At 36.5% G+C, this 20,917-nt stretch overlaps 1 protein-coding gene across 1 annotated transcript; it reads right to left on the bottom strand.

The window, feature by feature from the left end:
• Positions 1 to 2,197: 2,197 nt before the first annotated feature.
• Positions 2,198 to 5,701, bottom strand: LOC145601628 (glycosyltransferase BC10-like). The gene is made up of 2 exons (XM_081657682.1): positions 4,876 to 5,701; positions 2,198 to 2,950 (listed from the first exon to the last, which is right to left on the bottom strand). Exons 1-2 carry the CDS (start codon positions 5,476 to 5,478, stop codon positions 2,309 to 2,311), a joined length of 1,245 nt encoding a protein of 414 aa, XP_081513808.1. The 5' UTR covers positions 5,479 to 5,701; the 3' UTR covers positions 2,198 to 2,308.
• Positions 5,702 to 20,917: the final 15,216 nt, after the last annotated feature.

The following is a 20,917-nucleotide window of genomic DNA, read 5'->3' as shown; positions in this document are numbered from 1 at the left end:
CATCTTTTCCTCATTTTCCATCAAACACCCTTCCAATTGCAATTGCATTTGTCAACACCAATTGCAATTGTTGTTCCAGCCCTTCCTTCTCATCCAACATCTCTTTCAAGCCCTTATTAATCTGCTCCTCCCGCTGTCTCAAATTCGCTTGGGCATTAAATTAACCTTCCATTTACGGCGATGACGGGACAACCCTCGGACCCGCTAGTGAAGGATGCCCAACAGACCCAGAACCCAAATACCAGAATTCGGCAAAACCCCAGAATCCCCGTGACTATGACTATGATTCTGATTAGCACTCGGGTTAGGTAAAGGGAGGAGGTCGGACGGCAGTGGAGGTGGGTCGCCGACGGTGGGGGGTTTAAGGTGGCGGCTTAGTTGAGGGAAGGGGGAAAGGGAGAGGCCGGGAGGGGGTGGCTGGCTGGTGGTGAGGGTGGTGGTTTGTTTTTTCAAAAAAATTTATTACTTAATTTAATTCTTAAATAGTTAAATGAGAGTTATAGGGTAATTAGAAGAAATTAGTAGATAATTAAGTGAATTAGTGAGACCAGGTTGTTTTAGACAAAAAAATTTTAACTTTGAGTTTTCTTTTACAATAAAGCTTTTAAAAGGTTTTTTTTTTTTTTTTTTTTTTTTTTGCAAAATGATGTATTTAAAGGTTTTTTTTTTTTTAACAAATTTGCCTTTTTTAAATAAGTACATTTTATTTTAATAAATGAATTTTTTTTTTTTTTTTTATTTTTTTTTTATACATGATGTTAAAGTAAATAAGTGAATAACATTTTTTTTAGCAAAATAACACAAGGTTTTAAGCAAAATAACATTAGACTTAGGCCCTGTTCTTTTCACCTTAAAAAAATAATATTAAGTAAAAATAATTTCAATTTAGTAAAATTAATTTCAGTTCAGTAAAAATAAGTTCAGTTCAGTAAAATTCAGTTTTCTTAAAGAAGAATTATAATAGAAAATCAGTAAAAATAATTTATGTTCAGTAAAAATAATTTAATTTCAGTAAATATAATTTCAGTTCAGTAAAAATAATTCCAGTTCAGTAAAAATAATTCAGTTCAGCAAAATTAAGGTGAATCAAACAGGGCCTTAGGCAAAATAACTCAACTATATTGGGTATGGAGTAGTGGAGTATCATGATCCAGGAGTATATAATATTAATTGGTCTTCTTGATTAATTACCCCTTTTTATTTGCTTGTTTTCTTGATTAGCTTTAGTTTATTTTCCAAACTTTGATTCCGGATTAGCTTATGCATTAGTTATTTACAATTTCCTTCCCCTTTCATTGTGGATCGACCTTTTGCTTATTATCACTATGTTAGTGTTTGCTCGAGTCTTAAAAAGTTTTCCTTTAAAACTAAGAGTTAGAACATGTTCTCTTCAACTTATTTCAGGTACTTATTACTTATTGCTTAATAAATTCAAATCAGACTAGAAACATTCAGATCAAGCCAGATCAGAACTTTTTATTATCATTTACTTATTGCTAAATATCATTAATTGTGTGTCACAAAAAATTATGAAAATTAACATATTTGAAAAGTTCATAATGAAATGAATTTAACGAGATCCATTTGATAATGTTTTTTTTTATAGATAAGTACTAAAATACAGTCAAAATTTAGTCAAATTATTTTATCAAATCAGATAAAAAAAATTTAGATCAGACCAGATCAGACCTTATGAAAATCAGACCACACGAAAGTTTCGATTTGGTCAGCCATACAAGATTACAAGACATACACTATCAATATAATCTGTGGGATTTGTAGTTTACTGTGATAAAGTTATGAAAAAGAGAATGTTGGAAAGCTTAAATTATATTGTTGTGATTCCATGAGTATATATAGCACGTGAGTAAGCAACGACTAGATACATTGGAGTACTTTTCTGGACACATTAGCCAAGAATAAGGGATATCTTTTACTATTAATCTAAAGGGTAAAAAAAGGAATTACTAACTATAAACAGTATTAATAAAGATAATTATGATTTGATCAAATCCTTAACACACTGCGCAGTTCACATACTAGTCTAATGCATAGCAATTCCAACTGAAGAAAGAAAGAAGCATTAAAAAGACAAATTTTGATATTAATTGTCTTTCCAATAAAAGCAGCCACAATAATTTTTTGTAAAAAATGTTGTACTAGTATAAGAAATACGTAGTATAGTAAATACTACGTACCAGTGAAGCGTTATACTCCCTATCAATGCACAAGAAAGACTAGAAGAAGCTCTTCATCCACAGCAAAATGATATGAATACAGCAATAATTTATAGCTTAACTAAAAGTTTTCAAAATCCCATTACCTTTGAACTTAAATTGAGCAAGGGCTCTAGTGTACTTGGAGCAAACTTGCGAGCAAAAAGGTAACATACAGTTGTACTCTTAGAATTATACAAACATTCTTTCTTATAATTTCTGATATTCTGTATAAAACCTTCTGTAATATTTTCTCGTACAAAGGTTGTGGGATGAGGTCCTCCCAAAGACCAATCTACCCAAGTCAAGGTGCGATTAGAGTTAAGCGGAGCATGGAATATGTTGAGGTATGTAGCAATGTAATGCTCATCAGGAAAGCAAGGTGGATGGCAGTATTTCCTAAACAGATCATAGTACTTGTAATCTGATATAATTTCAATACCCAAATCTCGTCTAATCTCGAACCACTGAGCCCCTTTTCTCCATTGTTCAACTGTGATGTTGGGTCTCATATGTCGATCATAGCGGCCCCTGCCAAAACGGCTTGTATCATCATATGACTCCACAAAACTGTGTGCAGATTTAGTGAGATATTTGTAAACTGTTTGAAAATCGTAAACTGGGATACAACTTTCAGAGAGGAGCACAAAACGCTCATTTGAGAAGTCTAGGAGAGCATTGGCTAAAAGCCTCTTCTCTGCATCTGCTAGTGATACATCACCCCAGGAAACTTCCTGTATGTAAATTTAAATGAAATAATCATGTCATCTTGTTTTCAGAAACTGCAGTATCAATTTAGACTTGAGAGGAAAAACTATTGAACATTAAATTAATCAATATCTGTTGCATAGAAAAGAGGATAACTTGAACATAGTTATTGCACTTCAATGTTTCATTACCATTCTATCTTAGTTAGTCACCAATCTTCAGTGCAAGAAAACATAACTCCAACAATGGAAGCGTATACTCAGTCCTGAATTAGTTGTTACCATACCATTTGATAATATCCAAGAAAAAAAAATGTCAATTCCTTTTAAAAATGTTAAGGTTTTATGACCAAATTTCTTAACATGCCATCAATTGAATCAAACAATGGGATAGAATCAAACAGTTAAACATTACACGGAACAGTTGAGCTATGCCTTCGAATTAATAAACATTACACAGAACAGTTGAGCTATGCCTTCGAAACAGTTGTAGACTTTTTATACCTCATGTCTCAGAGATGAACTATTGAACAACAATAAAATCATAGCCTTACTCCAAGATGGATTATATACAACATATAGTAACACTATATGTGTATCCTAGCATGATTGATGATATACTAAACCAATTATAAGTCCTGCATAACTGAGCTAAGCTCAGTAACATACTTCAATCGTGTCTTTATAGTTGACACATTTATTTAGTCATGTTTGCCAATGTAGGAATTAGAATCATAATATCTTCAATTATGATTCAAAAAAAAAAAAAAAAAAAAAAAAAAAAAAAAAAAAGGCTCCATATGAATTTTTTTTTTTAAAGTATAAATCTAAGTATTAAAGTAAATAGTGCTCAAAGTCAAGATGTGGAGCTAAAATAGAAACAAAGGAAAGTTAGGAAAACATAAGCACAACTCTATTAGTTAAGCAAAATTAAGTTAATTTGACAAAAATAAGCTAAGGAGAATAGACTCGTAGATATTTCATTTCCATAACATTCCACTTGGATACTCGGTTTACTGCACCAAGTGAATGATAAATTAGACAAACTCTTCGATTTTTTTTTTTGAGCAAGCAACATGATAGGGTCTACAATTTATCTAGATGCACAAGCCTTGCTATTGGGAATTTGCAAGCTAAGATGAGTGAGGAAAACGACTGCTATACTCAGAAAAGATACAGTCCTGTACTTCTACCGGGACATCTCTAATGGAATGGTTGGAGTCAGAACCACTCAACCAGATCCAGATAAATCATTATACCCTCAAATGAGCAGGTACAAGTGATCTGCACTTCTGCAGACACACTTATAAGGCCCCAGTTCATCTACATCCAACAATTATTGAACCAGGACTATCCTAGTATGTCACCAAGAAAACAACCACAATGCGACTTCAGTGGTAGCCCGGTAGGCGGTAGGAGACATCCATGACAAACCTGTTGGTGACCTCTGATGGTATTATACTATTTTGTTTCCTTTACTACTTAAACAAACTATCTTTATAGCATCTAAAAACGAAAAAAATTCAAAATCCTAACAATTATATTTCACTAGCCAATGTATCATCAAAACAAATTATAGCTACTAAATCACCCTTAGAGCATGGTTGTTAAGAGTATATTATTTGGGTTGGAAACAGATTCAACTAAACCATTTCCATTACCTAGTGTTTGGTTAAAAGGTTTAGGTAACAATTACCATTACCTAGGGCTAATGGTTTCTAGTTTTCCACCTAATTGTTACCTCTCTAAAACTTAAGGTAACAATTTCTTTCCTTAGCAAAGAAATTGATCGCAATGACTACATTTTTTCTTTTATCATTAAATTTCGATCCCCACAATAAATACTTGATAATTTATACAACCAATTACATTAATTAGAGACGTGTGAACATATCTTAGTTGTTAAAAATATTCACAGATCAAATCTCATCTACATCACTTTAAAAACGTACCTTACTAGGAACTTGGCGGCCGAAGAAGACTGAATCAGAAGGCACATCAAACACAAATCCAGCTTTAGTGTGCACATAAATAGAATAAAATCCATCATGTTCTGCAAAAAACCTCTCCCACAAAGGCAACAATGGCAAAGGACCCCTTGTCAAGAACATAAAGGCAACTTTAGGTACCCTTTTAAAAGGGTACCCTACAACTTTAGGGACCAATGAAGCTCTCCATACCAACTCCTGATCAGATAGATCATGACTCAATATCTTCGGATGAACAATATTATCTAAACTCAAACAATTAATATTCTCACAATTACAACTTTGTTTGGTAAACGCACAGTTATTGTTATATTTCGTGCCACGAACGGCGGTGTAGATCTTTGTATAATTCTCAAGGCTAATCGTTGACCGTTGTGAGCTTGAAACTAAACCAGTAGCAACACCAGCAATAAATACCATTAAACATACTGCTAATCTTGTTAAGTTGGTGGGTGCATATTTCTTCAAGTACCCATTGTTTTGTTGTGCTGTTAACCTCTCTAATTCTTCCTTTTCTGCTTTGTTGTTTCTCAACATCTTTTTTCTTTTGTGGGAATTATTGTTCATTCCCAATCATGTTGGAGATAGATGCAGAGGGGAGTAGAAGACTTTCTAATTTTTTTTTTTAAATATTTTTTTGAATTGGGTGGAATCTTAAAAGGTGAGCTGAAGACCAAATTTCAGAAACATGTGGATCGTGGTTTTTGAATTTAAACAAAAAATGGATTAACAGTTAAAATTTTTTAAATCTGGGTCCTCCACATGTGTTAAGGTTTTCATAGTAGAAGTTAAGAAAAGAAAAGTATGGAGTAGTTGGCAATATTTTCATTTTGGTTGGCGTTGTCCTATTGGTGCCATAGTAGCGTGAAATATTTTAATAGCACTTATTGTCGGCCGTCTAGTGTGTTCCGCCCGCCTCGGCCGGCTTTACACTTTCACTAGATGAAACCCGTGCGATGCACGGTTTGTGAGTATTTTTTTAAGATAAATATTTTTCATATTTATGTGATTAAAATTATTATTATATTAGTTTTAAAATATTAAAAAAAATTCTAATCTCAAGAGATAATATTTTGTATTTAATTAATCTAAACTTGAAAATCTCATTCGTCAATTTTGCTTACGGGGCATTTGAATTATTTAATTGTAAAAGAAATTAATAATCTCTTATTTAATTGGCTACAACTTAAATTTATAATCCTATATGGCGCGCTAAGAAAATAAAGTCTTATGTGACTCTCTAAAAACTCTGGGAAAAACTTCCCTTTATATATATTTATTTATTAGATTACTACGAGTAGAGGTGTGAAGTTGTCAATTCTAATTGGATGAAGTTTAGATCGGGTCTTTTTTTTTTGATATATTCGGTTTAAAATTACCCTTTTAATAAAAATTTGAGTCAGGATATATCGAGTTCAGATCGGGTTTGGTCGGATCAACTGCAAATCGGTTCATATTCGGTTCGAATAAAATCAGATCGGGTTTAAAACGGGCTTGACCAGGTTAATCTCGTGTTGATGACTTTGGATCGGGTTGGTTTTGATTCGATTGATTTCGGTTCTATTAAGTTTGGTTTGATTACTAAAGTTGATTCAATATACGGTCAATTATGATTTAGATACTTTTCTAGTTTAGCTAAATTTTGGTTGGGTTGAACAAAATTAATATTCAAATTAGTACATATTTAAAATTAGAGTAATTATTATTTTTTTAAAAAAATCTTATTATTAGGCCGATATCAAGTTATTCAGGTGTCATTTTTTCATATTGTGTCATTAACATATGTTTAAGTAATAAAATGTAAATAATAGGTTGAGTTTAAAATTATGGTTGGTTTGAAATCATGTCAAGTCAAAATCAAGTCGGGTTAAAATTGAGTCCAGTTAATATTAGTTCGGATAAAAAAACAGATATTATTGATTCGGGTATTTGTCGGGTCAATTTCGGTTTGGGTTAAGTACAGGTCAGGTTAAACCGGTTTTGATTTGGGTATTTCTACCCCGCCAAATGGCCCAATTAGAGTGCGACATGTGTCACCTGAAAAGGTCTCCAAATGGACCTCCAAGAAGCTGACACGTGTCAAGAAGATATGGCCTCAAGAATTAGTGGCCTTCAAAGCCCAATTCCCAAGGTAGCCGCAAAACGACGCAGCCCAAATCCCTTGGTCTTCAAACCCTAGGGCAGGGCACAAAATTCTAGGACTCTATAAATAGGGAGATTCCTCCAATTATTGGGGCACCTTACAATCATTACATCATTTACTATTCTCGAAAACAAAAAAAAAACACCTGATCTCGGGATCCGAGAAGATTTTTACTTTCCGCAAAATTTTTACTCCGAACCCGTACTAACTTAATCTTCGGACGCGGACCTCTGAACATCCGGAGTTCCGTTGTTTTGCAGGTACAGACGGCTTGGATTCAGTCTATGAGCTGTAAAAACTCTCCCGAGGGACACAAATACCTCGAAGATGGTTTCACAAGAATCTGTATCGCCTCCAGAAACCAACCGACATCCAGTTGATGGAGAGGTCTACTCAGACCATGATACTGATAAAGATGTTGATGTCGAAACATATGTAACCCCTGATGGGTCACTCATTTCTAAGCGCATCCGTCCCAAGGATAAGCTGGAACAGAACACTGACTAGGCGGGCCCTAGCAACCCCTCTGCATGGACATCCGCTTGTTCACTAGGCGTGAGGACAGCCCTAGTCACCCAAGACGAACTCATGAAATTCATAAGTAGTTTCAAGGGTGAAATCAAGGACTTGATCACCAAAAAGACGGTTGCTCCTAGAAAACAACAGTCGGCTAAGAAACTAGCTCAATCTGACAGAGCTAAGTCTGTAAAAGATCGAAAACCTATTCTCCATCTTACAAACAAGGAGAGGATTCGGCCTTTGATTGACCTTTCTAAATTCCATCTCCCTGAAATGGTAAAAAGGAAATTCATCTGGCATGTTCAGCCGGACGACAGTAAAAAGACTTTTTCTGATGCTCGACATTACATCGAGCAAACAAGAACCAGCAGCTATTCGAGTCAGCTTCCACGTCGACTTGCCCAAACAACTTCAACAATACCTCATAAGGTATTCACAATTTGTGCATGGAACTCCGTGAGGCGTGAATGGAATGGTGTCCCTCGAATAAGAGTATTATTCCGATAGAGGGTTTGGAGCTATTAGAAAGGTAATTATTCAGTGAGTTCAAGTGATTGGAATGCCTAGGTGGAGGCCACTTCCGGTCAGTAATATTAATGTATATATATTATAGCTTAATCTTGACCGAACCCTTCGGGTCACACCTACGCAACTAACGATCCGACACGACGAATAAATCCGAAAGGAATTAATGAGTCACCGGAGTATTATGAACAAAGACGTTGGATTCTGAGCTTAAAGCGTCGGAACAGAATCTCAAAAGTCAAGCCAAAATTTAGGAATTGGCGAGACGCAAAAATGCTTCAAGTAACAAGTAAAAACCCTAGCCACGCGAAGGCTAGGGAAGCGCACCAAATAGAAGTGTGACACGTGGCAGCCACCAAGTGGCAACGCGCCACGTTAGCAGCCACCAAGTGGCAGCGCACCCAACTTGGGGCATCCCAACCGAACCTAACTTGGGGCTCAAGGTTAGGTGTCACATGGTTAGCTCACAATGCATGTGAGTTACCTTGGGGAGTAAGTGAGAAAGTGGTCCTCACCTAACCATGTGACACTTGTTACTTAGCTATTCCTTGGTTTATTTAGCTAAGGATTGAGTTCAACATTTTTCCCATGTGGGATCTTTTTGTGAAAAAGTCACACATTGAAAGATGAGGGGAATTCACAAGGAGGCACTCCTTATAAATAGCCAAGGTATACCTTGGGATTGTTCACTTGAGTAAGAGTTAGAAAAGACATCTCCACTTGAGAGAAAACCTTTAAACTCATAATTACTCGGGTAGTCTTTTTGGTCGGACTTGCATTGGCTAACTTCCAAGAAGTAGACCTAGTCGGGGTCACGTTGCGGGTGGATACTGTCGTAGGTTATCGCCCTTTGCGAGATTTAAGCTTTCTCAAGTAAGAGCTCAGTGGTCGAGTGAAGCACGCTTCAAGGGTAATTTCTTCTTTTCTTAATCTTGTTAATTATGTCTTTTTGATTATATTAATTGTGAGTTTGTTCTTGGCTCAAGTTTTAATTCCGCGGTGAGTCGGACTCATCAAAACCCAACAGTGGTATTAGAGCCTTGCTCATTTATTTTTGTAATCAAAATTTTCAAGGTGTTTTATGGCTTTATTTTTCTGGTTTTGTGTTGCTAATTAGATTAGTAGCTCGGTTTTAATAATTTTAATCCCGTTTTTATGTGATTTTTGGCCCTAAACCCAAATTTTCGCCCAAAAATAGTAAATTTTTGGTGGAAAAGGCATTCTGGAAATATATCAACCCTTTTAGGACTGTAATTTAGGCCAAAATATGACCATAATTGCCTTTTTTGAGGGATTTTTCGTTTTGACGAAAAATTTAAAGTCTTTCAAACCTTGAATCTTAATGGAATATTTATGGTGATTATGTATTTGGTTCTTTCCTTAATGTTTCCGCATTTTTTGAACCTCTTTAAGCATGGTTACTTGGTAGTAATTAGTGCTTGAAAGATTGGTTAAATTTTCCCATAATTGCAAATTCATTGCATTAAGTGTGAAAAATTAATTATTTGAGGATTCTAAGTACTAAAGATTCAATCTTTAATTATTTTAAGTGATTGGAACTTTGAGTTACTAAATTCCATGAATTTTGTTGAACTTTCTTGATTTAATCATTAATCAAGTTGATTAGAGTCATTTTATCAAAAAAAAAAGTTGATTAAAGTCATAAAGTTTCAATCTTGTGATAGAAATTTCATTAATCTTCATATTGGAAGATGTAATTTTTTTTAAGGATTTACAAGTTAAAGTTGGAATTTTTATTTGAATATTTATGGTCATAATTCCAACTCCCCTTTATTTTTGTCAAATCTCATGATTAATTTAAGTTAATTAAATAAATAGTGAGTATAGCCCTTATTCATTTTGTTGCATCAAGTTGAACCAATTTGTTAAAGAATAGTTCTTGGATATAATTTTGGTTTTGTGCACTTGAATGAATTTATTAAGTTGGACTTATTATTATTTTCATAATTTTGCTCATAAATTGATTCTAAAATAATAGAATTAATTAAGAATGTCACACGAAAATCGGAATTTTTCCCGAGGCACGAGCACACGAATCGAGGCCTAAAAGCCCCAAGCATGCACTCGACCAGCCGGGCTGCTAGCATAACCCACATGGGGGCTGCCGAGGCTGCTGGGCGCCTCGTCTCGTGCGTGTGTGCTGTGCGCGCAAGGCAGCAGCATGGCGTAGCAGCAACAGGTGCTCGCTGTGCGCGCCATGCATGCGTGCTATGTGTGCAACGAGTGTGTGTGGGCGAGCATGGTGTGTACGATACTTGGTGCGGTAAGGTGGGCTATGCACGAGGGTTGTGCATGCGTGGCTGCTAGGCAGCACGAGCCCAGCACAGCAGCAAGGCATGGTGCGAGTAGCAGCCTCGCGCTCCCCTTGCTGAGGCTTGGTGCCTAGCAAACCAAGCTCGTTGCTTGGTGCTAGGCACACGAAAGTGTTGGGCTATGTTAGTTTGCAATTTTGCCGATTTTAATATTTTTAATTTTGATTATTAATTTTAATTAATATTTGGGAGGCTAGGCCTCAGTTTTGAGCGGCACTTGCATTAATTTTGGCAAAATTTTGGGTTTACTAGCTTAATTAATTGGATTAATTAAGATGGATGGGAAATTTAGTGGGTGCTCCAATATTAATTGCGCTAAATTACATAAACAATTAAACAACTTTGACTAGTTTTAATTAGGCGTGTTAATCGGATTAACCACCTAAGTTAGTTACTAGTTTAAGTGTGTTTATGCATTGTTACTTGTTTATCGTTGTTAAATGCATGGGCCATTCACAAATAGTGAATGGATGAATGGAATGTATATTCTCTCACAGGTTTTATGAAATGACAAATAGTGGGGCCCGATTAGGATAGAAAATACGAACTACGTTCCGTGATGTAATTTTGTAAATCTAAATACGGTCTACGAACCGTTGAGTATTTTTGTACCTTAATATTTAGATTAGTCATAATCGTAGATACTAGTAGTTGCATAATTTTGGTTAAGTCTTGAAGACGGAGGTTCTTGGAAGACGAAGCCATGAAGTTGCAAAAGAAGACCCTTGAAGACTTGAAGACTCAAGGAGTCATGCTAGTTGGCAAATGCATCATTTACTTATGCTTTATATATATATATATATATATATATATATATATATATATTTTATGCTTGTGCTTTTATATATATGAATGATATGTTAGATGCATGTTTAAGATTTTAATGTTGCGATGATTAATTAAGTTCACTAAATCAACCAACATAGAAACCCCAGGTCTCTAAGAATATTGAGTAAAACTTGCCTTTCCAAAACAATACTTACCAACCGAACGAGGGTAGTGATGGGCTACGCCAAAGCAAGGCATCACACTTTCTTCGAGGAATATAAGACATACCGGTTGTGCATGTTCGTTTTGGTTGAACTCATCGGCATGAGTGAGGAGTCCTCACATATCGTGGCAAAAGAGATACATCGTCAAGAGCTAGCGCATTAGATGCGACGATTATCTAACAAAGAATGGCTTGGAACCATTAGCAAGGAGTCGCTTACGTTAGGGTAACAAGGGTTAGGATAAGCCAAAGCATGCCTAATTACTTGTTGATTCCTTGGATCTTGGAATTGCCTTATTTACACGAAATAAGGACAATTTTATATGTGTAAATAAGACGTTTAAATAAGTTTGAAATTTGCATGAATGCTTTAAATTTCGAACTTATTATGTTATTATGTTGATAAACGGTAATACTGTGCACTTATATTTGTAGTATTCTAAATCAAATTATATTGTTTTCATGATTGGTAAAGGAAATCTTTGAGGGTGGTTCTCAAAGAAAGGAAAAGCATTTCTAAAATACAATTCTCATAAATGACTTTTATAACTAAGTCTGAAAGGACGGTTGGACATCATGTATTCAAAATACTAGGTAGTTTTGATACACATGAAGTATTGAGTTGCAAACTTAAATTGTCAATTTTGACAACCAACATATCTTTTCGCTTCATACATAGATGAGTAGGACTCATTGATGCAATAATTCAAGTATGAACTAAAGAAAAAGATGGAACTTTGTTTTACGGCGCACTAGGTGCTTAATTATGCCTAATAAAGTATAAAAGTAAAAACTCTTAAAGAAATGGTTCTGAAAGATTATGAGATAAAGTATGGTAAGAGATATAGGAGACGAGGAGCAAAGACAAGGAATTAGATTCCATATCTACTGATGAGTTCATGCTATTGTAGTTAACTTATCAACTCATTATCTTCACAATAGTATTGGATACTGCATGAGTGTTCCACTTTAAAAGTGACCTCAAACTATTGAAGTTAAGTTAAGTTATCGCCTTACAAACTTAGAATGAAGCAAGAAGAGCTACATCATTTGTAAGGTCGTATATGCTTTGTTTAAAGACCTTTTGAGCTAAGGTTGGGACGAATAATGGTTATTATTGTGTTCCATAATCAGCAAATGATCCGCTTACACACGAAAAGCTCACATTCAAAGTAAAAAGCAATAGTTGCGAATTTATTTTGAATGGCATGGTTATCCATGCCATGAGTCAAGAATGCTTGATTATAAACAAAAATTTCCCTAACATGATAAACTCACAAAGTTCAAGTCATGATTTGGTTCTAACATCTTTAGTAGTGTCACATTTACAAGAATGTACTCAAGGCTCTATTAGATAGTGTAGACACCCATTTGTGTCTCCCCAAAACCAAACTCAGTGATAAATACCTTTCGCGTCGAATCATAATCGAATGAAGTGAAAGTGTGAAAGGTCAAGTGTTGCGGTTATTTTTTATTAAAATTCTTTCTCTCTGTTTTTGAAAACAACTCTATTTTATAAAAATAGCCAATCCAGTTTAGTTTGGTCCGTGACAAGGGTCCAATAATAGTGTAGTTGGATGTGGCTTTCAAAGAGCTTTCCAACGATATATTATAAGCCCAATTTCGATGAATAATGAGGAAGTTATGGCCAGAATACTAAACTGGGCCCGGTTTGTTCTTTACATGCGGCCCAATGATCTAGAGGAGGGCCTAGTATTAATTATTATTCCTAAAATTATTAGGATTAATTATAGTCTTCTAGAATTCTCTAGAAGGTTCTTTTAAATCCTAATAGAGTTAGGATAAATAATTATATTATGATGAGTTTTATTTGGAATAAAATAATATTATTTTATTATTTTTATTAAAATACGATTTTAGTTTCTATACGGATTCCTTATATCAAATTTGGTTAAAGATTGGATTCCGCGTGGAAAGCGCGTGAAAACCAGGCTGTCGCCAAGCGACAGAGTGGTTTTGCGGCGACAGCTTATAGTTTTATTCCCTATCAAACTCCATGCTTTTCCGGACTTTTTTTTTATTATTATAAATAGGGTCCTAAACCTCCGTTTTTATTCATCTACAATTCACAATCACCTAATTCTCTCTATTCTCTCTTAAGCAATATAGCTTTCTTTCTCTCTCTCTTTCTAAACTAGCTTTTTACAAATACAATTCCGCATTCACAAGATTTAGAAATACCTAGCCAAGTTCGAAGTTGCCTTCGCCCTAGACGTGAAAGGTTGATAATTTTTGAGGGTTTGGTCCCAAATCCAGTCTAAACTTATTTCTCTTTCTTTTGATTATTTAATTTAATTCTTTGATTTTATTTCATTGAAGTTTACTAACGCGTGTATTTTGTTATTAGAAAGAGGTACGAGGCTTAAAAGTAAGTAAATTAGCTTACTACCTATTTAATTTCAATGTAGAAAGCATGCTTAGATCTGATTAATTGCTAGTGTCAAGTTAGGATGTTATTTATTGATTTCTAGAATCATGTTTAGGGTGCCTTTTATTCTTTCTAATATCATGTTAGTAACATGTTAGGTTTAAAGCTTTGATCTTTATTGTTTAGTGACATGCTAGGGTTTGGTTATTAATATTCTTAGTATCATGCCTAGGATCTTGCTATTATATTTATGCTTTATTATTATCATGATTATTATTAGGATTATTATCGTTATTAATTATTATGTTGCTTGATACATTATTTACTGTTATTGCTTGATCACGCCTTTTATGCATGTTAAAGGGAATTTGTACTTGAAATTACTCTTAATAAGATAATTAATAATTTGGTTTAGGCCAATGTGATTTTAATTCAAGTGATCGCCAACAATAGATTTATTTGTGCATTATAGCCTTCAATTTTGGATTTTTTTGACCTTTTTTCGCCCGGAAATAAAAATTGCCGAGATGTTTACCATGGTTCCTAATACCCTCCGGGAGTCCAATTGAGTTGGGGGAACCATCCAATATGCCTTTAAACAGTCAATTTACTCGTTCCAAACTTGTACCGATATCGTGACCTAAAGCCTACCACGGAAATTTATGGCAACATATAAAGGTCATATATTGTTCCAAACGTCATTATATGACCCTAAGATGCATCCCCTAGGGTCTCAATTCTTTTCGCCACCGGGCCTAGTAACCTCAAAATTCCTCAAAAAGCGTGGATTATAGCCTTCAATTTTGGAATTTTTTGACCTTTTTTCGCCCAGAAATAAAAATTGCCGAGATGTTTACCATGGTTCCTAATACCCTCCGGGAGTACAATTAAGTGGATGGAACCATCCAATATGCCTTTAAACAGTCAATTTACCCGTTCCAAACTTGCATCGATATCGTGACCTCAAGCCTACCACGGACATTTATGGCAACATTTAAGGGTCATATATGGTTCCAAACGTCATTATATGACCCTAAGATGTATCCCCTAGGGGCTTAAGACTTTTCGCCACCAGGCCCCTTAACCTCAAAATTCCTCAAAAAGCGTGGATTATAGCTTTCAATTTAGGAACTTTTTGACCTTTTTCGCCCGGCAATTAAAATTGCTGAGATGTTTACCATGGTTCCTAATACCCTGCGTAGGGGTGGCAATTCGGGTCAGTGGGTCGGGTTCGGGTCAGATTTCGGGTCGATTTCGGGTTATGCTTAGAAACAATCAAAAATAGTGTAAAACTTAATATTATTACGAAATATGAAATTTTGGTCAAATCGGGTCGAATTCGGGTTATTCAGGTTCGAATCAGGTCGGGTTCGGGTTTTTCTCAGTAACTTCGGGTCGGGTTCGTTCGGGTTATCGGGTCGGGTCAAAGATTGCCAGCCCTAACCCTGCGGGAGTCCAATTGAGTGGATGGAACCATCCAATATGCCTTTAAACAGTCAATTTACCCGTTCCAAACTTGCACCGATATCGTGACCTCAAGCCTACCACAAACATTTATGGCAACATATAATTGTAATATATGGTTCCAAACGTCATTATATGACCCTAAAATGTATCCCCTAGAGTCTCAAGACTTTTCTCCACGGGCCCTGTATCCTCAAAATTCCTCAATAAGCGAGGATTATAGCCTTCAATTTTGGAATTTTTTGACCTTTTTTCGCCCGGAAATAAAAATTGCCGAGATATTTACCATGGTTCCTAATACCCTCTGGGAGTCCAATTGAGTGGGTGGAACCATCCAATATGCCTTTAAACAGTCCATTTACCCGTTCAAAACTTGTACCGATATGTGACCTCAAGCCTACCACGGAAATTTATGGCAACATATAAGGGTCATATATGGTTCCAAACGTCATTATATGACCCTAAGATGTATCCCCTAGGGTCTCAAGACTTTTCGCAAAACGGGCCCCGTAATATCAAAATTCCTCAAAAATCATGGATAACCTTCAATTTTGGAATTTTTTTACCTTTTTTCGCCCGGAAATAAAAATTGCCGAGATGTTTACTATGGTTCCTAATATCCTCCGGGAGTCCAATTGAGTGGGTGGAACCATCCAATATGCCTTTAAACAGTCAATTTTCCCGTTCCAAACTTGCACCGATATCGGGACCTCAAGCCTACCACGGACATTTATGGCAACATAAAAGGGTCATATATGGTTCCAAACGTCATTATATGACCCTAAGATGTATCCCCTTGGGTTAAAAGACTTTTCGCCACCAGGCTCTGTAACCTCAAAATTCCTCAAAAAGCGTGGATTATAGCCTTCAATTTTGGAATTTTTTGACCTTTTTTCGCCTGGAAATAGAAATTGCCGAGATGTTTACCATGGTTCCTAATACCCTCCAGGAGTCCAATTGAGTGGCTGGAACCATGCAATATGCCTTAAACAGTCATTTTACCCGTTCCGAATTTGCACCGATATCGTGACCGCAAGCCTACTTCGGACATTTATGGCAACATATAAGGGTTATATATGGTTCCAAAAGTCATTATATGACAATAAGATGTATCCCCTAGGGTCTCAAAACTTTTCGCCACCGGGCCCCGTATCCTCAAAATTCCTCAAAAAGCGAGGATTATAACGTTCAATTTAGGAATTTTTTGACCTTTTTTCGCCCGGAAATAAAAATTGCCGAGATTTTTACCATGGTTCCTAATACCCTCCGGGAGTCCAATTGAGTGGGTGGAACCATCCAATATGCCTTTAAACAGTCAATTTACCCGTTCCAAACATACACCGATATCGTGACCTCAAGCCTACCACGGACATTTATGGCAACATATAAGGGTCATATATGGTTCCAAACTTCATTATATGACCCTAAGATGTATCCCATAGGGTCTCAAGACTTTTTTCCACCGGGCCCCGTATCCTTAAAAAATCCTCAAAAAGTGTGGATTATAGCTTTTAATTTAGGAATTTTTTGACCTTTTTTCGCCCGACAATAAAAATTGCTGAGTTGTTTACCATGGTTCCTAATACCCTCCGGAAGTCCAATTGAGTGGGTGGCACCATCCAATATGCTTTAAACAGTCAATTTACCCGTTCCAAACTTGCGTCGATATCTTGGCCTCAAGCCTACCACGGACATTTATGGCAACAAATATATATGGGTCATATATGGTTCCAAACTTCATTATATGACCCTAAGATGTATCGCCTAGGGTCTCAAGACTTTTCGCCACCGGGCCCCGTAACATCAAAATTCCTCAAAAAGCATGGATAACCTTCAATTTTGAATTTTTTTACCTTTTTCCGCCAGGAAATAAAAATTGCCGAGATGTTTACCATGGTTCCTAATACCCTCCGGGAGTTCAATTGAGTGGGTGAGACCATCCAATATGCCTTTAAACAGTCAATTTACCCGCTCCTAACCTTTACTGATATGTGACCTCAAGCCTACCACAGACATTTATGGCAACATAAAAGGGTCACATATGGTTCCAAACGTCATTATATGACCCGAAGATGTATCCCCTAGGGTCTCAAAACTTTTTGCCACCGGCACCTGTAACCTCAAAATTCCTCCATAAGCGTGGATTATACCTTCAATTTTTGAATTTTTTGACCTTTTTTCGCCCGAAAATAAAAATTGCCGAGATGTTTACCATGGTTTCTAATACCCCCCGGGAGTCCAATTGAGTGGGTGGAACCATCCAATATGCCTTTAAACAGTCAAATTATCCGTTCCAAATTTGCACCGATATCGTGACCTCAAGCCTACCACGGACATTTATGGAAACATATAAGGGTCATATGTGGTTCAAACTTCATTATATGACCCTAAGATGTATCCCCTAGGATCTCAAGACTTTTCGCCATCGGGCCCCGTAACCTCAAAATTCCTCTAAAAACGTGGATTATAACTTTCAATTTATGAATTTTTTGACCTTTTTTCGCCTGGCAATAATAATTGCTGAGATGTTTACCATGGTTGCTAATTTCCTCCGGGAATCCAATTGAGTGGGTGGAACCATCCAATATGCCTTTAAACAATCAATTTACCCGTTCCAAACTTGCACCGATATCGTGACCTCAAGCCTACCTCGGACATTTATGGCAACATATAAGGGTCATATATGGTTCCAAACGTCATTATATGACCCTAATGTGTATCCCCTAGGGTCTCATGACTTTTCGCAAAACGGGCCCCGTAATATCAAAATTCCTCAAAAATCATGGATAACCTTCAATTTTGGAATTTTTTTACCTTTTTTCGCCCGGAAATAAAAATTGCCGAGATGTTTACTATGGTTCCTAATATCCTCCGGGAGTCCAATTGAGTGGGTGGAACCATCCAATATGCCTTTAAACATTCAATTTACCCGTTCCAAACTTGCACTGATGTTGTGACCTTAAGCCTACCACGGACATATATGGCAACATATAAGAGTCATATATGGTTCCAAACGTCATTATATGACCCTAAGATGTATCCCCTAGGGTCTCAATACTTTTCGCCTCCGGGCCCGTAACCTCAAAATTCCTCAAAAAGTGTGGATTATAGCTTCAATTTTGGAATTTTTTGACCTTTTTCGCCCGGAAATAAAAATTGGCGAGATGTTTACCATGGTTCCTAATACCCTCCGGGAGTCCAATCGAGTGGGTGGAACCAACCAATATGCCTTTATACAGTCAACTTACCCGTTCCAAATTTGCACCGATAACGTGACCTCAAGCCTACCACGGACATTTATGGCAACATATAAGGGTCATATATGGTTCAAAACGTCATATATTATATGACCCTATGATGTATCCCCTAGGGTCTCAAGACTTTTCGCAAAACGGGCCCCGTAATATCAAAATTCCTCAAAAATCATGGATAACCTTCAATTTTGGAATTTTTTTACCTTTTTTCGCCCGGAAATAAAAATTGCCAAGATGTTTACTATGGTTCCTAATATCCTCCGGGAGTCCAATTGAGTGGGTGGAACCATCCAATATGCCTTTAAACAGTCAATTTTCCCGTTCCAAACTTGCACCGATATCGGGACCTCAAGCCTACCACGGACATTTATGGCAACATATAAGGGTCATATATGGTTCCAAACGTCATTATATGACCCTAAGATGTATCCCCTAGGGTATCAAGACATTTCGGCATTTCGCCACCGGGCCCCGTAACCTCAAAATTCCTCAAAAAGCGTGGATTATAGCCTTCAATTTTGGAATTTTATGACCTTTTTTCGCCCGGAAATAAAAATTGCCGAGATGTTTACCATGGTTCCTAATACCCTCCGGGAGTCCAATTGAGTGGGTGGAAGTACTAGGGCTGGCAAACGGATCAGGTCAGGTCGGGTTCGTGTTCGGGTCAGCTACCCCCCAACCCGAACCTGATCCATTTATGTTTTCGGGTTGAAAAACCCAACCTGAATATGATATTTTCAGGTTCGGGTCAACCTGAAATTGATCCACTTTGACCTGTTTTTTTTTTCCTTTCTATTTTGGGTTTTAAACTTTAAATCGGGTTGCAGATTATCGGGTTGGGGGTTGGCCAACCCGAACAACCTGATTATTTCAAACAACATGATTTTTTAAAGAAACAACAATTCAATCCATATCATTCTCACAATATAAAAGAAATTAATCAAAAACACAACAGTAATAAAAGTGAAAATTTGGGTTAAATTCGTAACAAAAAAAGCCAAACAAGTGGCTATTAAGATGAACTTACCATATAGATCTATTAATGATAGTTTTATAGTAAATTTGCATGAACTCCATACTTATTTCTCATCATTATGTATTTATGTATAAATGAAAAAGATGAATAAAAAAATTTAAAGAAACCCATAACAGTAGTAACGAGTAATGATTGTGCATGTACATTGTAGATCAACTAATAGTCTAATACTAATTTCCAGAGTACTGATTAAGACCGAAGCTTGAGGATCAGATACATTGAAGCTTGAAGGAGGTTGATTGGTGGAGCAACCAAGTGACCCAACCAGAGTTGCAGACCATGACTCTTCCTTGAGAAATTGAGAGTTAAAGAATAAAGAGAGAGAAAATAAAGGAGAGAGAAAGAGAGTGACTTGAGTGCGGCGCGGCTGAATAATGTTAGGCATTTAGGTTTAATGGTTTATGATTCATATATTGGGCTTGGGCCATGCTTTACTTCAAGGTTTTTGTATAAAAAATTTAGTCTACCTTACGATTAATTATTTTTACGGGTTATATGGGTGATTTTCGAGTTGAGAATTTCAACCTTAACCTAACCCATTTAATTTCAGGTCGGGTTCGTGTCAACCCATTTAAGAAATCGGGTCAAACATCTCAACCCTAACCCGTTATTTTCAGGTCGGATTCGGGTCGGGTTATCGGGTCGGGTCAGATTTTGCCACCCCTAGGTGGAACCATCCAACATGCCTTTAAACTGTCAATTTACCCATTCCAAACTTGCACCGATATCGTGACCTCAAGCCTACCATGGACATTTATGGCAACATATAAAGGTCATATACGGTTCCAAACGTCATTATATGACCCTAAGATATATCCCCTAGGGTCTCAAGACTTTTCGCCACCGGGCCCTATAACCTCAAAATTCCTCAAAAAGCGTGGATTACATAGTCTTCGATTTTGGAATTTTTTGACCCTTTTTCGCCCGGAAATAAAAATTGCCGAGATATTTACCATGGTTCCTTATACCCTCCAGGAGTCCAATTGGGTGGGTGGAACCATCCAATATGCCTTTAAACAGTCAATTTACCCGTTCCAAACTAGCACCGATATCGTGACCTCAAGCCTACCAAGGACATTTATGGCAACATATAAGGGTCATATATGGTTCCAAACTTCATTATATGACCCTAAGATGTATCCCCTAGGGTCTCAAGACTTTTCTCCACCGGGCCCCGTAACCTCAAAATTCCTCAAAAAGCGTGGATTATATAGCCTTCAATTTTGGAATTTTTTGACCTTTTTTCGCCCGGAAATAAAAATTACCGAGATGTTTACCATGGTTCCTAATACCCTCCGGGAGTCCAATTGAGTGGGTGGAACCATCCAATATGCCTTTAAACAGTCAATTTA

Source organism: Chenopodium album, chromosome 21, assembly GCF_948465745.1.
Source record: "Chenopodium album chromosome 21, dcCheAlbu1.1, whole genome shotgun sequence".
Classification (NCBI taxonomy): Eukaryota; Viridiplantae; Streptophyta; class Magnoliopsida; order Caryophyllales; family Amaranthaceae; genus Chenopodium; species Chenopodium album.
The sequence above is the reverse complement of the archived record's forward strand: the minus strand, read 5'-3'. Positions and strand labels throughout refer to the sequence as shown.

Bases quoted from the DNA above. Each gene is read 5' to 3' on its own strand.
- LOC145601628 (XM_081657682.1), bottom strand. From the start codon at position 5,478: ATGAACAATAATTCCCACAAAAGAAAAAAGATGTTGAGAAACAACAAA. The intron at 2,951-4,875 runs GTACGTTTTTAA...ATTTACATACAG, and splicing joins GCCGCCAAGTTCCTAGTAAG to GAAGTTTCCTGGGGTGATGT.